The sequence below is a fragment of the Etheostoma spectabile genome, chromosome 5, assembly GCF_008692095.1.
Source record: "Etheostoma spectabile isolate EspeVRDwgs_2016 chromosome 5, UIUC_Espe_1.0, whole genome shotgun sequence".
Classification (NCBI taxonomy): Eukaryota; Metazoa; Chordata; class Actinopteri; order Perciformes; family Percidae; genus Etheostoma; species Etheostoma spectabile.
Window position 1 is genome coordinate 6,772,814 of NC_045737.1, and position 16,577 is coordinate 6,789,390.

General features: G+C 38.4%; 2 protein-coding genes across 6 annotated transcripts in view; both read right to left on the bottom strand.

Annotated features, from left to right (window-relative positions):
- Positions 1–8,068, bottom strand: part of vps13a (vacuolar protein sorting 13 homolog A) — a 40,624-nt gene extending 32,556 nt beyond the window's left edge. For 4 of the 5 annotated variants that reach the window (XM_032516464.1, XM_032516462.1, XM_032516466.1 and 1 more), the window contains exons 1-19: positions 7,848–8,068; positions 7,143–7,186; positions 7,004–7,046; positions 6,820–6,915; positions 6,275–6,376; positions 6,013–6,122; positions 5,745–5,804; positions 5,521–5,580; positions 5,108–5,188; positions 4,557–4,614; positions 3,984–4,111; positions 3,668–3,774; positions 3,374–3,545; positions 2,318–2,380; positions 1,424–1,556; positions 1,146–1,240; positions 859–1,001; positions 436–637; positions 230–344 (exon numbers count right to left, since the gene is read on the bottom strand). In XM_032516464.1, coding sequence (XP_032372355.1) covers positions 230–344; positions 436–637; positions 859–1,001; positions 1,146–1,240; positions 1,424–1,556; positions 2,318–2,380; positions 3,374–3,545; positions 3,668–3,774; positions 3,984–4,111; positions 4,557–4,614; positions 5,108–5,188; positions 5,521–5,580; positions 5,745–5,804; positions 6,013–6,122; positions 6,275–6,376; positions 6,820–6,915; positions 7,004–7,046; positions 7,143–7,186; positions 7,848–7,947 — 1,912 coding nt within the window. In that variant the 5' untranslated portion in view covers positions 7,948–8,068. Of the gene's footprint in view, positions 1–229; positions 345–435; positions 638–858; positions 1,002–1,145; positions 1,241–1,423; positions 1,557–2,314; positions 2,381–3,373; positions 3,546–3,667; positions 3,775–3,983; positions 4,112–4,556; positions 4,615–5,107; positions 5,189–5,520; positions 5,581–5,744; positions 5,805–6,012; positions 6,123–6,274; positions 6,377–6,819; positions 6,916–7,003; positions 7,047–7,142; positions 7,187–7,847 lie in introns of all 5 variants that reach the window. The other variant, XM_032516463.1, reaches the window with a different exon arrangement.
- A 1,592-nt stretch (positions 8,069–9,660) lies between these two features.
- Positions 9,661–10,917, bottom strand: LOC116689346 (C2 calcium-dependent domain-containing protein 4C). The gene has a single exon (XM_032515886.1). The coding sequence runs from the start codon at positions 10,915–10,917 to the stop codon at positions 9,661–9,663; it is 1,257 nt and encodes a 418-aa protein (XP_032371777.1).
- Between the last annotated feature and the right edge of the window lie 5,660 nt (positions 10,918–16,577).

The window sequence follows — 16,577 nt, forward strand, 5'->3', positions numbered from 1 at the left end:
AGCAAACAAACTCAGGAAACAATCAGTCTTAAGAAAATAAACAGGAACAACCCAATCCAACTGACGCAGTGGCTGAGATGTGCAGACTGCGTGTAAACACATTAGAAAATGAAAATTACCCAGTAAAAACAAGGAGTGAGGAATGAAAACATTTGCCCATCAGAGTTGATACCAGGCTTGGATTTAACCCCAATATACAGTAGATGTTGTACATGTAAGTGTAACTGACCGGTGGCTGTGCGGTCTCTGAACTGCTCTAGTTTCATTAGGGTTGCATTGGTGAGCTCATCCAACTCCAGGTCGTCAGGGGGCATGAAGAACGTTGCCATGCTGTTCACTGTTATCTACACAGACACAGAAAAAATACTACATTTGATACACACTCCTTTCATGTTTTATTCTTGTTCATACTTTGCACACAGAAACACCACTCACAGCATCATAGATGATTTCCAAGGGTTGTGATTCCACATGAAGCCGTTGGTTTGCACTTTCATCCAGCGGATTGGTCTCAAACAGGATGCAGAGCAGTGGGGTCCCTGCTCCTGTGGCCGCCTTCCTTGATGACAGGAGGGTTGGTGCAGGCCGGTTACTGGCCAGACCAGTGACTTCAAACAAACTAAGCTGTGCTGTGATTCTGACAAAAAGAGAACAAAAAAACTATATGTCAGTGCCAGCCATGCCAGGATCCTAATGATAAGATATACTGTAAGTATTGGGAGCAAAAGTGATGACCCTATGTTGTCCATTTTCAAATTAAACAAAAGAAAAAAAGAAAAAAAACTGGTATTTGCAATGGAGATTGTATCAAAAAATGATTCTATCAAAGCCCTCAATAATAAATTTGTTATGACAAACTTGATGGCTTGTGCTCCTGATCTCTGTGTGAGTGTGGATTTGAGTTCTCCCACAGTCAGCCTGATGATCTCATTTTTGTCCTTGTTGTCTTTGATGGACACAGACAGCCTTTCCATTTGGAAATTAACCTTCATGTCCTCAAACTATAAAGAAATGACAACACAGTACATAATCAAAGTATCTGACACGGTATTTGCATTTTGATCTTAGTAATATTGTTTAAGTGGAATGGAGAGCCAAACAGAAGTGTATTATTAGTTAACAGGTGGATGTCGGGGAGGAGTCACCTTCTTTGGCAGGTTGGGATTAGCAGCGGTGTCACTGTATCCAATGGCAGTGTAGAGTTTGGCTTTTTCAGCAGGGGTTAAGAGCTCATCAAAACCTGAGACAGGGCAAGAGGGAATAAATAGAATGTGAGGAGTAAGAAAAGCATTAACTAACATCATAAACTGTTACTACAAAAATACACTGGAGTACTTGCTTTGGTCCTGTTAGCCAAATATGCATGCACGCATTGTTTTTTTTGTTAATATCTGTTTTTTAATGTCTGTTTTCTACATCCTACCTCCAGTCTTGACCTCTTTTGTTCCTTGATTGGCCTCTCCTCCCCAATTCCACATCCAGCCCAACCAACCCTGAGACTCCTCTTCCTCCATTTTAAGCCCTGGACGGTAAATCCGTAGACCTGCTTTGCTAGCCTGGGGAAGTAAAAAAGACAGTTGAAAGATATATTGTTTATATTTTTATTTTTTTAGCTTTAACATTCCCATTTATTAGCAATAAATAGTGTGAGAAATATTCTGTTGTAAAATTGCAGTCTATAACAAAGCGCTGTGAAGAAAAGCCAAGATTATGTAAGAATTACATTGTGTAAGACATTTAGTTTTTTAAGATTATTTTTGGGGCATTTTTAGGCCTTTATTCGACCGGACAGTTGAAGACATGAAAGGGGAGCGAGAGTGGGAATGAAATGAAGCAAAGGGCATAAGGTAGGAGTTAAACCTGGTCCTGCTGTGTCAAGGAGTAAACCTCTATTTATGGGCGCCCGCTTTACGTATTGAGCTATCAGGGCACCCTTGAGTAACACATTTCACCCAAAACCTCAACCACTGGATGCAACTGCTGATAACTGTTATCACTGTCTGTTTTTGTGCTTAGTCTTCTATCACTTCGGTCATATGTGGTATGCTGGTTAAAACATACAGACATTTCTAAAAAGGAATTCTACTGTATATTATTTCTGTGTCATTGGCATGAATGGAAAAGTATTAACTCGTTTTTCTGTGTATGTAAAAAGTAGAATAACTGAAAAAATAAGGATTAAAAGGACATTACCGGTTGAGCACAGAATTTGTGAACTAAGATGCTACAGTCCTCATGATTTAATGCTACAGACACCGTACATAGTAAGTACACAAAGTGAAGATGCCCACTATAAAGTAGGTGAGACAGAGCTTACCTCCACCTCAGCCTGTTGTCTGGCCAATGTGATGTTAAAAATATCCAAGGTCTTCTCAGGCTTCTGAGAATAGATACAAGACAAGCTGATCAGAACTTTTAGCGGCTTCTTGCTACTCCATGCAGGACTGTCTCAATTACTAAATGTCCATTATTAATCAAATCTGGAAAGGTTTATGCTTACAGAGCAGAGAAGAGACATAGGAAAATACATTTAGATTTAATGTTGTATCTCTCTGAGGTACATAATCAATCTCAAATGCACTTTAATCAATTCTTTAATACGGTTAAAGACTGGATCACTGCATCACTGAAATGATATTGAAAAGGAACTATCTTTAACTTCTTGCATATTATATTACATTTACATTTAATATAGGCAATGAATTGTGGTCACTGTGGTCAGGTCGGTATTTGTATACTGGTGTACAATTAAGCAGAAACAGCAGGTCTGAACTTGCACAAGCAGTAATGTCCCACTAGAAATGCATTAAGTGAGGCAATAGTTAGCCAAAAATGTCCAAAAATCAAAGCCACAATAAAAACCCTTATGGTCAAACAACAGCTTGGTTGAGATGTGATAGCTGGAAGAAAGTTAATAGGGGGGAATGCTATTAACCGTCCTTTCCCTTCTACATAATTTGGCCTCTGCACTCACAAATCCGGATTTCAATATCATAAAATTCAAATACACCTTACTGGTATGACAGACACATGATCGTTCAATGTAAAAAAATCTATTACAAAAATAATAGACATGTAGTCAAGACATTAACAACATTTTTAAATAAAATTGGCATAGGGAAACAATGTAATAATTGTATCTATTTGAAATCAGTGCATCATAATATAGGAAAAGAAGTTGGATGAAGGGACTAATAATTAAAGGCTTAAATGTATCCAGAGCTTGACAACTTTTAACATGTAGTGTTTACCCCTTCAAATAACATCATATGACAGTGTCAGTGATTCAAATCTGAAGACCTAAGAGGTAAGAGGTAAGTTAGAAACTAAACATATCCTTCCCATCCTTGTGCTCAATTCAGCCCTGTCCCACCTCTAGTGCCTTGAGCAGCTCCTCGCTGGGTTTCTTGCTGGTGATTTTGGTCTTGTAGAGGTCTCGGTAACTTTTTACCATTTTCCGGTGACTACGAATGTGTTGCCATGACCACATTTGGAGACGAGGCTTCACATCCACCTCCAGGACGCTTGTGATCCCATAAAACCACCTGCAAGTTAAGAACAGAGAAGCATAGAGTCAACTTCCCAATCAATTTTAAGTATTGGAACAAGCAGGGGTTGTAATCAACCCTTTGACTTTAAAAGTCAAATAGTAAAAGTGTTATCTGACCATATGCGGGCATTCTTGTGAACGTGGACCATAGGTCTGTACTTCCTGTAAGGCAGATTCCGCGACATCAAATCTATTGAGCCCAGCAGCTCCAGGATGCTAATGTACTGAAAAGACAGAAAGGAAGCAATTACACACTAGCAACGAGTACTGCCAGAAATGCAGTTATCATCACTAAACAAGCTTGATTTTTAATTAGTTTTCTCTCACCTTTTACCATTTGTGTTTAACCTTTCTATGTTTCTCTTTCTCCCAAAAATACTTGGTTTTAACCAGGCTTTTTAATAGACACATACACACACGTACACATACACACCTGTGGTCTGTTGAGTTCAATGGCCACCTCACTGAGATTGACCATTAGGTCCACTTTGGGAGAGGAGAAGTCCACATCTGACCTGGGATTCATCCTCAGTTTAGCGTCCGCTGAGATTGGACGGAAAACTGTGGACCAGCAACAACAAACAGATTTTTTAAATTAAATTGTTAATCTTAATGTGTTTATAAACGCTGGTGTTGTAGTGCATGGATTAAAGTTTGTATGGGCAAAATGGACATGTATTTTTGTAGGATATAAAAATTGTGAATATGGTTTTGTATAGCAAAGTTAACCCTTCATAAATCTGTGAGCTTGTGTCTCAAAACTAAAATTTGCTGACATATGCTGATAATCTGCTAAAATGTGTTAGTGATGATGGTGATTCAAGCTATTTAATTCACACATTTCTTTCAGGCACAGCTGCGCCATTGCAAAACATTATATTCCAAGTGCAAATTCACACATTATTGATTCATGCATGTCAAGTAAGTAGCTTTAGATGGGTTTTATAGTAAGCATATTAGATGACAGCATAAAACTGTGAATGAAGGATGACAGCGAGACACTCACTGAAGTCATGGCTGACAGAAAGAGAGTTTTTGGTATCCACGCTTCTCTGGAGACATTGCTACACAAAGACAAAAGAGAGAGGAGAGTCATTTACATTTTACCAGCTTTCTTTATTCAATATTTCCTTAACCTCTTAACATTGTTCAGCTATTTTTGTCACTGCTTTACCAACATGCAGTAGTTAACCATCACAACTCCACATTTATAAACATTCTACCCATTGGGCTTACCCTAGAAAGAGCTTTTGTAGATTAAATAAATGGTTAATAAAATCAGCATTGATCTCAGAGAAATTTGCAGAAGCAGTGTTCCAATATTTGACTGAGATCATTTAATAACAAAGGCTTTAAAAGGATTTGAGAAGAAGGCCTTTCATTTTGTGACTATGATACTTTGAAATTGTTCTGTTGAGGGAGAAACCCTGATAAAGTTGTGTCCTGTGAGCCCACAATAATGAGGTTGTGTGTTCAGCCTCAATAAAGACAGCCAATGGCTTGACCATATCTAAGCTGGGGGGGACAACAACACCGTAAAATAAAAGGGAAACTCACCAAGGCTTCATCTGCACTGTGATTGGAGAACAGCAAAGAGTTGACATTCCAGTAGGCAAACAAGCTGTCTAGTTTAACCAACTAAGAAGAAAGAAAACACAAAGCAATTAAAATAGTGCAGATGCTTACCATGAGGAAAAAACAGATGATGATGTACAATGCTATATAGGTTTAGTTATGAGAAGAAATAACTGGTTCCTAAACTAACTGCTGACAAACCAAACCAACTGGTTCCAGTTGCCAAACACTTTTCCCAAAGGTTTCAGTTTCAGTTTACTCAAAGAGATAAATTAATTAAATGCAATGACAAATGACAAAAAAGCATGTAGTGTCAAACACGATACAGTTAATATTTCATATAAAATATAAATCTATTTGTTATAAAGTGCAGATTAAGTGGTATAATTTCTTACCTTGAAGAAAAGCCTGGAATTTTCATCCAAAAGTCTGGGATTCCAGTTCTTATCAGATGTCTGTAAGGCCAAACAAGCAATGAGATACGGGGGTCTTCATGAGATTACTTTAAAATTGGACATATAATTATGTTTAAGTGACATGTATTTTTCATAATTAAGAACACCTTAAGTGCTGAATGTAATATAGGATATAATATGACAGGAGGGAGATTACAAATTACCTGAAGACTGAGGTTTTTAAGTGACACTCCAAATGACAAAGGGCAGTTTGGATTGGTGACCTGTGGAAAACAAACAAGAAAAATAAGAGCTAAGCCTGAATAAGGATTGGTTAAGACTTTATTTACTCTGCGTGATCCGTGCTGTCTTGTTGGCAGATCTAAAAATGCACCTCTTGTTCTCTGCGTTTATCCCTTACTGCTCACGTCGTTACAAAACACAAATTTGAGTCATGCCGTATTCATAAGGTAAATCAGTTTGAATACTCACATTATCTTCATAGCGTACATGGATGTTAGAGATCTTGATCTGCAGGTTTTTGATGACCTGAGTGACAAGCTTCTCCACAAAAGTGTCCTGTTTTTCCAGATCAGGGTTCTCTGTCACATATAAACAAATATGATAAATGAGACTTGATTTGGTCCTGCTGCATAAATCTTTACTTTAAAAACAAAGATCTCACGTATTGCTCCCTGATAACAAAAGAGAACACAATTTCTCTCTCACACACTCACACACGCTGAACCCTGACCTTGCTCGGCAGCCTTTTGCTTCGTCTCCTCTATGCGTTGTAGTTCTCTCTGACGAGCCTCCTGTAGCTGCTTCTCCTCCTTTTCTGCATCATACTTTATACCTAGAAAGAATGGGGTCAATAAAAAAATACTATTTGTCTGTACATCTCTGGAACTAATTAAATATGCAGAAGTTTAACTTTACATGTACTTTAGGGTCATTAATAAGTGAGAGACCTTCTTTGTCTGACTACTGTGCTACACATTGTTGTGTCTGCTAATCTTAAGGGTTATTCCTTTGACTGAATTTGAGATTACTGCTATTTTTAATGCATGCATTGAGATTTTTCACTACAAAACAAGCCATTTAAATGCAAAGATAGTAAAATGTTTTTTCAATTTTTAAACAGTTTTGTAAACAGAGGAGCCTAATCATCTTAACATTGACATGCAGCAGGTTGATGTCCTTTAGGCGCTGTATGTGTCTACTGAAATTAAGCATATACGCTATATGATAAGTCCTTAAAACTTTTTTAAGTATTTAGCTGGACATAGATGATCTTACTTGCTGTGGGGACTATGAGCAGATAGACGCCATCCAGCGTCGCCTCTACTGACTGGGTGTAGAGGTTTTTCCATGGTATCTTTAGCTGCAGCCGTCCTATTAACAAAAACACAAAGTGAGAATATCTTCTTTTGTACCAAAGGGAAAGAGACAAAAAGGGACAGTAACTACTGTACAATCTCACCTATATGGCCAGCTCTCACTTTAAAAGGAATGTCAAGTTGACTCTGCAACAAAAGGAAAGTAAATTATTGTAACACAAATCCATAATGAAGGCCAAAATGGAATGAGCTTAGTTACTTATGCATTTATAAGCAACTTACCAAGGCATTTTCCTTTATTTCAAGATTTGTAAGAATAGCGTCACCTGTAATCACAAGTAGTATTGTAGTGAGCATTTGTTTACTGTCACAGAAACAGTCAAACAAAAAAAAGTCTACAAATTAGGTATTAGGTCTTTGTCAATTGATTTAATGCAACACTCAGGCAACGGAAAACGTATATCATTAAAGCATTTCATGACAGGTTTGGTAACACGAGGGGATTCACTCTGTGGTGTAGCTAACGTTAGTTAACTAGCTAGCAGTTGCTACAAATTAGTACACGTTTAGCAGTGGCTCTGAAAACCCTATTCTAACCCTCTCATTGTGTACAGAGTTATAACTTTCTGGTTATGTTTGTGAAAGGAACAAGCTAGTCTGACCTGGCAGTGTGAAAGGGTGTAACCTCGAACTCCTCGCTTCTTTGAAACTCACTAAGCGCTGAGCAAATAGCCTTGCAGTAGCAAATAAGGCACGTTAACATAAGGTAAATAAAGATATCAGATATTAACAATGCTGACTGGTTTATCCATAAACTAGTATTAGGCTGCACTATCTTGCTCACACTGGATAGCTTACGTTAAACAGATAAACTGACACAAACAGTTAAGGACGACTGGTAGTCTGTTAGCATTAGCTAGCTAGCTTGGCGAGCGAGCAAGCGTTAGTCAGTCCACTAAAATGAGAAACACAAGTTCAGTTAGCTACCTCCCCATATGCCAAGCTTTAGCTGTGAGGTGTCGAGGTTGACAACGTAGTCCCCTAAAAATCGGTTGAGGACATCTACGACCAAGCTTTCGAAGACCATTTTGGCGTTTCTCTCATCTAACACTACCTGTCACCATGTTTACATTCTGAGGACTAGTTTCGTTTGCCCAGGGTTTGACACAACCTCAACGTCAGATTAGGACGTCCTGCGGAAGGCAGTCCTTTGACGTCATGCCGTACTTCACCCACTGCGGCAAGACGCAAGAGGGTCTCATTTCTAATAGAACGTAAATGTCTATGTAAGTCACTTAGATTGTTGAATAACTAAAAAGTATTAAAATTGTTGAAACTGTAGAACTTTTTTCTTCTTGAAACCTCTGTCTAATAGTAAATTTATATTTACATGTACCTTTTTATTTTGTTATTCATTTTCTTTATTCTTGAGTCTGTTATTTCATCGTTTGAATTACTACGCATGGTTTTTATTTACATCTTCATACATTTGTACACTTGATGTAGGTTTATGTGCTGTTACTGTTTACCTGATTCTCTGTATTCTGCATTTTGTCAATAACAAAAAATAAATAAATAACAAAACAAAACAAAAAAATAAAAAAGAGGAAAGAGGTAGGTCCATTAAAGTATAATAATAACGGGGTAGATCCATCTACACCATACATAATTATAACCAATTATTTGGTGATCTATCTTTTATATAATTTAAAAAAATATATGTCTTTTTTTTAAAGTTCAGCATAGGTTTTTTTTCTTCCTTTTTCTTCATCGCCATGTTGTTTATTTTTAGCCTGTCATCTGTCTTTTTGACGTTAGGTGTGAAATCTATGTCTGAATTTTTGCCATTTTTAATAAAATAAAAAAGTTCATTTAAAATAGGGAAAGAAGGAAACTAAGGGTAAGTAGATTCACATATTGTATTATTATTATTATCATAGTCTATAACATATAAGATAGTTAAGTGGCCATTTTTATGCAAGCCTTTTATGTAAAGGTATTGGCAAAATACCATAACAACACGTTCGCCACATTTATTTTTATAAATTTCATTTATTTCAATAATGAAAACAAATGTACATTGACACCAAACTGATTGTCCAAACAGTATGAAAGCTGTTAAATTGAATGACATTTGCTCTTTTTCCATGTTTTTTATGTAAAGACTGTCCTCTGGTCTCATCAGTGACTAAAATCAAGTAGTAGTAATTTAATTCGTTTCTTATTAACAATTTTCCATAAAATAATGCACATACAAATACAAATAATAATAATAATAATAATAATAAGCCATTAAAGGGAAAACTAAAAATATGAATAAGTAAATAGGAAAATAATGTAAGTAAACTATCTTTAAAGCACTTTTCAATCAGTTGGCCTACTTAAAAGGTGCTTTACAGAAGGTAGACAAAAACCCCCACATCTGTATTTTAACTTGCAGATCCCAAAATGTTATCGTCTGTATGGTTTTGTCTGAGAACACAACAAATATAAACATGCTACAAATCACATTGCAGTTTGGTTGGTGGTTGGATTCCAAAAATACAATAACATTTTTAGTACCTACAATTGCATACTGCATGTGTACATATTGACATATGCTACTGGTTTCTTTTTGCTTAATATACTGTATGCTAAACCATCTGGGATTTGTCTTTTACATAGCAGCTGTAAAATGCTTGTACAAACTGTATTGTTTATTATGTCTCTCTCTTTAACCTTTGTCTTTACCAAATATTGTTGTATTTATCACATATCATGTGCTGTTTTGCCATCAAATTACACAAAATTAGTTATTCCTCTACTTTTTTTTAAGAGGGAGTAATTGAGACAGTGGTTTGGTGATTACTCCAATCACTGTCCCTCTCCTCAGTGTTCCAGCTGCAGGTTTATCCACCACTTTCAACCTGAGCTGCAGTTCCTGCAGATCCTCTCTCCTGAGCTCTGTAAAGAAGAAGTCTTCTTTAAACACAGGGCTACGACAGTTCCTGATGGTGGAGCTCTCCTGTGGCTGCAGCTTCCCCGGGGTCAGGCACAGATACACTGCACAGTTCAGGGTTCGTTGGTCAGTATCATCCCATGGGCCTTCTACAGACACCACATGGACTCTGACTGTGGAAAGGGATGAGAATGTGTTGGTGGAGCAGGTGATGTGCTCAGCGAAGAGGCGCACTTTACCACGGCCTTGCAAAGGGAGGACTTGCTCATGCTGAAGTCTCTCCTGGCGCTGCAGAAAATCCAACGGGAAGAGGACAGGTGGGGCTAACGTAAGTGAGCTTCCCTTTAAGCTTGAAGGGCTACTGGGAGAGTTTGTTAAACTTAAATGCCCGCTCTTCCAACTCCCTCTGTCCTCTCTGCTCTCAATTAACGATGGACAGGAGATTGCTCCTTTAAGACGGCCATTGCCTGATGGGAAGCAGAGGGAGGATTTAGCACTATGAGGGGAACTGAGGGGAGATGAGTCACTGGAAGAAGGTGTTTCACTTCCTGTGCTGCCTGTCTTTGAGAGGTCCTTGGATGAAAACAGAGAGAGAAGCCCTGACAGGGATTTTTTTGGCAGGTTTGTAACTTTTGCCAGCCTGGGTGCTGTAGTAAAGCTTCTATCATATATGTAAACAGAGCCCACTGAGTGGAACAAAGACTCTTTCCTTCGAGTGTTGGGGCTCTCATGTATCCCAGCCAGACCATACCCCTCTGCAGAGAATGGCAAAGGTTTCTTTGTAGCCTTCCAAGTCAATGATACATCACTATTCTTCATCTTCACATCCTTCGTCTTTACATGTGTAGTGTTTAAAGAAGGGTTGCTCTCGGGCATCTGGTTCTGGTGGTCTAGGTAAGGGACCATTGTCTTAGCTTCCAGCAGAAGGCTTCTTTTGCAAAGCTTGGGGGGCAGGCAGAACTCCGGGATCTTGTCTGGGGTAAGGATGTTGACGTGCAGATTGTGAGAAAGACTGGCCTTAGAAGACAGAAAGACGTCCTCCTCACTCTTCCCCATGTAACGATTCAGCTCTAGAGGAATGTTCTCCATGCTCTCCCTGATCTTCCCAAAGACCCACATAGTTATTTTCTGATGATTTATTAGGATGTGAAGTCTTTATAGAATCCAACCTTTTTTTCCTTTGACAACAAGAATAATAATAATAACAAAATTAGGTAAATCAAACAAACCATGCAACAGAACACCCGTTTTCAGAAGTAGAAAAAGACAAAGTTTATTCCAAATGGTGAAATGACAAATATTTTTTTCTCACCTGCTGAGGTCTTGATGTGTCCACTTCTGAAGAAAGATCTGTATGAGTGTGATGGTTGTTACAATGACAAATTTTCAAGGTGAGGGCGAGGTGCTGCATCATTGGTGTGCCGCCCCTGCCTGCGTCAGAAAACAGGCTGTCCACAAACATACACACCACAACACACAGTAGTTACTGGAAACTGGGTGGATGGCTATCAGAATCACGTGCATCAGTGTGCATTTAGTATGTAATGATCCAAGCATGTGTTATGTTGCAATTTACATTAGCACTAAATCATGCCTAGTTTAATGTAAATAAAGGAATCTGTAGTCACAAAGCATTATGTGCACTGCTTTAAATGCCCCTTTAAAATGCAGTATATAAATTTGAGGCCACATTATAGAAACATTTTGGTATCTGAGGTCAAATATAAATAAATACATACTATCATATTATGTATGACCCAGTACTCTACTCTACTCATTACATTAAGTAACACATTGACGTGTCGTAAATATTGTTGTGGGGCTAAATGATGTAAGTCCAATCTACTTTTGAGAAAGCTGACCTCTTGTTCAAAGGCTATTCAAAGAGAGAAGCGCCCCAGGCCGACAGAGAGCACCCACCACCTCAAAGACCACCTGACCTTTAAACAGGTCCAAACACACAAGTGATCTGATGTGTTCGAGGCAACACATCATTACGGAATCTCACATTTACATTCTGTAATTCTGCATTGAACCTTAAAAGGTAAAGAACTTCATAGCAATGAGACCAATGATAATTACTTTACCAAATGTATTTTTCTATTATTTCAAATACAACAAATTTACTTGTGAATTAAGACACTTTTCCTCTACACTCCCAACAGAAGGAAAGTCATTTGTGGCAGAATTGTAGGCTTTCGTAACATACAGCATATATTAGTTTGACTGCCCTTATTGATTTTTCATAAACTTGTGACCATGAATGCTAACTTAGCATATGAATTACTGAACATAGAGGGTATTCTGTATCTGCAGGATGAATATGTTCTCCTCAGTCATTCAATCTCAGACATTTCCAATGTGCACATTATTTAGTTTCTATATTTCTATTGCCATTAATGAAATCAATGGAATTCCATTTTAACATCAAAGTTTTTTTTACATTGTAAAACACATATTTATCTTGTTTACTGCAGCCTTTCTACCATAATATTACTTTTTTTCTCTTTGGTTAATGTCCAAATTTTGAATGGAATTGAATTATGATAGTGTGTTTCTAATAATTAGTACCACATCTATTTTATCTAGTCTAGGTTATTCTGTTTTTAGAGACTCTTCATTCTTCATGCCTCTATGGAAAATGATCTAAACTAATCTAAGAACACTGAACGCATGTTAGTTGATTTTTCTAAACTTCACCATGTGAAGAAACTGAATAAATGTCATGTTATCAAACCGGACCAGCCTGTTTGCTGAACTTGAAGGATCTGTGAACAATGTGAGTTCCTCAGCCACAAGAGGGCATACAGGGATAAGATTTACAGGCAACCTTTGTCTGGGTCAATCAGTGGGATATAGACTTCGTATTTTGGTATACATTTTGAACATTATAACATCTATAAAAAATATTACAAAAGAAATTGAAGTTGACGGGTTAGTGAAATTTGTTTAAAGTCAGCAAACATTCAAACATAACATCCACGGTACTCGTCCATTGCTTCATTACAATGATCCCTTCTTATTGTTATTATTAACTAGGAAGTAAGTGAGTAGCAGCATATTTGCCTGTGTGCCTGCCTGTTTGCATGCAGTGTGTGTGTGTGTGTGTGTGTGTGTGTGTGTGTGTGTGACAGAGAATGAATATGACGATGATGACTATGTTCTGGAGTCAGGGGCCTCCAGAGCACCAATGGACAGGAGGGCTCTTTTTGTGATAGTGAAGATCAACTTTATTACACCAATAAAAATCTAGAGTGCTCTATGTAATGGATAGATAAATGATTAGAAGTCAAAGGAGGACCTTTGCCTTTAACGGCTGTCACACTGCAATTAACACTAACGAGAGAAATGTGCATTGTTGCCAAATCTTCTACCGCTGTAAAGTGCTTTAGTGTTGAACCTTTTTCTTCCAGAGCTCTACATTTTTTAAATAATAATTCATAAATTATTATTTGGTGGGCTTCATGTTGTTAATTAATTCGGTGGAAAAAGATGTTAACTAGTCAACCAAAATGCTTTGAAGGTCTCATGGAATACACCTTTTGTATTTTTATTTTAGAGTTAATTATGAAGACTTTTGTAGAACTCAAACTCAGAATCTCAGAAGGGGTTTCTTCTTCGCAATAGAAAATATCTTTTATTGAACCATGTTTAATTCAATACCCAGCTTTTGAAAAACACAATTATACGGGTTAAGTATTAGCTACAGTTGAGTCAATCTGTGTTGTGTAATTTAAAACCCTCTCATAGAACCACACTCTCAGACCCTGACCAATTTTAGGAAAGATTTCAGCTAGTTCCTGTTGAATCACATCCAATTCCACCATCAATCACCAATTCACACACTTTCACAGAAACAGCATAGCTCAATGTCTTTGAGGTTGTTTTTATTTTAGAAACATAACAAAACACTTTTTATGGCGATAAAGAGGGACCAAAACTAAATAGTAATATCAACTAGAAAATTCCACAAGAAATTTTGACAGTGTGCCTGCTACTTGGTGCACATCCGAATAACACTGGCTAACAGTAAATCTGCTGTTTGATATGTCCTGAAAAGAGAGGACAACACTGTACTGTAAAGCGTCTCCATGATAGGAGGTGTGTGTGTCAGAACTTGTTGCTATGGTGATTTCCTTAGTGAGGGAGAAGAGGAGGGAGGGGGAGACCATGTGTCAACCATGTCCATTTAATAATAATTATACTTCTCAAGTTTGTGCTGTAATTTAAAAACCATATATCCAAACAGCAAAATATTATCATCACAAGAGAGCCGAACGCATTGCTCTTCTTCCTGCTTCTGGCGAGAGCAGTCGTGTTTTTCCTCCTCTCCCATCTTATCTTAGCTCGGCTCCTGTTCTAGTTGTCTACCTTGTCGTGTGGAACTTTTTTTTCTTCTCCTTTCTCTTTGTTTCCTGCCTGCGGTTTTCCTGGAACATTCAGCATGGAATTGGTTAACTGGTCACTCAGCGCTACTGACAAGATCTTTTCACTCAAGCATGCTTCACCGGGTGAGCCAGTCTGCCCCAGTGGGACATTCCCTGCAGGCTACGCTCGCGATTCCTGGGCGAATTGGCAAACGGGCTGCCTGGACGCACTGACTGTGGAAGACGTTGTAGATATTTGGATAATTGGAATTCTGTTGGTGGGACTCCTTATCGTCGTACTTGGAGTCGCCATGACCTATTGGAAAATTGGTAAGACAGCCGCCAGAAAATTTACCCACAAGCTGTTTGGGGAACTTAAAGAGTGCTTACATGGAGTGATTGAGAGGATGAAGGTTTTACATCTGAGGGCTGACAAGACCAGTGAACTGTCTCGGAACATCTCAGACCGGTCTGTGGTAGCGCAGAGGGGGATTGATACCATCAGGGCGCAGTCGTGGAGTTGCTTCGCGTAATCACCGGACTGGCAGAAAAGGTCGACGGACTGTGGCTCATTGGTAGAGCGGTTGCCTGCCAATCAGAAAGTTGGTGGTTCAATCCCCGGCCCTGCAGTCCCATGTTGAAGTGTCCTTGGGCAAGACACTGAACCCCGAGTTACCCCCGAGTTGCCCCCGATGCTGCGCATCGGAGTGTGAATGTGTGTGCATGTTTATATGATGAGCAGGTTGTACGGCAGCCTCAGCCGCAGTGTATGAATGTGTGTGAGTGGTGAATGTCTCCTGATTCTGATTGATGTGGTTTTTATGTTTGTGGTGTCAAATGTACACAACACAGAGCAGGTAACAAACAAGGAACCACCTGCATCCAAGTCCGGTGGATTCCATAGTTGGCCTACATGTCTAACCATGATGTATAAAGAATGACAACAGTAGGGGAGAGAACGATTTGTTTGGAAAAATTTTAGAGAATGGTACTGCAGCCCCCCCAGCTCTCAACGTTCCATCCCCTTTCACACACACTGGAAAATCTGAAACGGTCTGAAAACTGAAAGATACATAAACTGTGATTTGGTAGAAACCGTGCCTGATATCAGAATGCCCACTCATTCCAATAAAAGCCAAAGTCTTGTCTTCACTTTAAACTTTTAGTTATGTTTTTACATTAAAGAATGGCAATACAGTATGGCCAACAAAGCAGGGTTGTTTTGAGCAATGTTAAGCAATTTCCCAAAGATTTCCCATTAAAGTCTATGGGACATTTTGCTGTGTTTCTTTTGCAGATTTAGTGAAAACCGCGCCGCAAATCTCTTATTCAACTGAGAGCACACCATTCCCTGTCATTACACACGTTTTGATGTATTTTGTGTGCATGTGTTGGCAACACTCCGTGACGAGTGGCGGGACAAAAACGTGGCAGAACACCGTAATAATAATAAGTATGGGGGATAATAGACATTTTGCTGATTGCTGCTATTGCAGCACATTTGCACAATAAAGGAAGGTTAATGCTGGACAAGAGCAGTGTGTGGTATCTTCTTTTCTAAAGACTTATTTTAGAAAAAAACAATTAATAAAATAATTACAAAATCACAAAAACAGTACTTAGGAATCAAGTTAAATCAAATGAATTATGAATAGAAAGAGGGTATTGTACCAAATCCAACATTGAAGAAACCAGTGCAAACAGAAAGATTGTGATGAGTTTTTGATGCACCAAATTGGGCTCAGTATACTCTAAACAATTTCCATTTTATGCTACTCACATACAGGCAGCAAAGCTGTAATTCTCCATGACTTGTCCAAAACAAGTACATTAACAAGTCTAACCAGCAGCTTCTGGTAATCATCTGAGAGTTAAACCAATAAGGACCCAAAGCCAGACAGTTTTGTTTTTTAAAAGCACACTTTACCTCTGCATTTGTGTACATTATAATTGATGTATTACAGACTGTAACTTCATATCACTAACCGCATGCCCGGAGCTAAAAGTGACCTTTTAGTCTTCCCTCAACACAAAGAAGGTACAATGGAAACAATGGTTTTCATGGAAGTTGACCCTTTCAAACTTGCTCAGAAAGAATTACTCCTGCATTGGTGGGGATTCAGTTTGGTGTAGGGGGGACAGGAAAGACTTCTGGGGCCTGATAATTAAAGATTACTCAAGGAATTCTTTGTTGGTTATGTGGTTGGATTTTGTTTAAAGCATCTTTGGCTCCAATTCAAATGATAAATCAGTGGCATGCTTGCAATCTGCCGCTGAATTGTCATTTTGCCGTTTGAAACTCCAACTGATTTATTCAATAATCTATTTGCAAATCGATGAGCAAAACCTTACATCCATATTGTGAAACCATACCTGCAATAATAAAGCACAATAACTTAATCATGCATAATG

Coding starts and splice junctions, on each gene's coding strand:
- LOC116689346 (XM_032515886.1), bottom strand. CDS start 10,917: ATGTGGGTCTTTGGGAAGATCAGGGAGAGCATGGAGAACATTCCTCTA.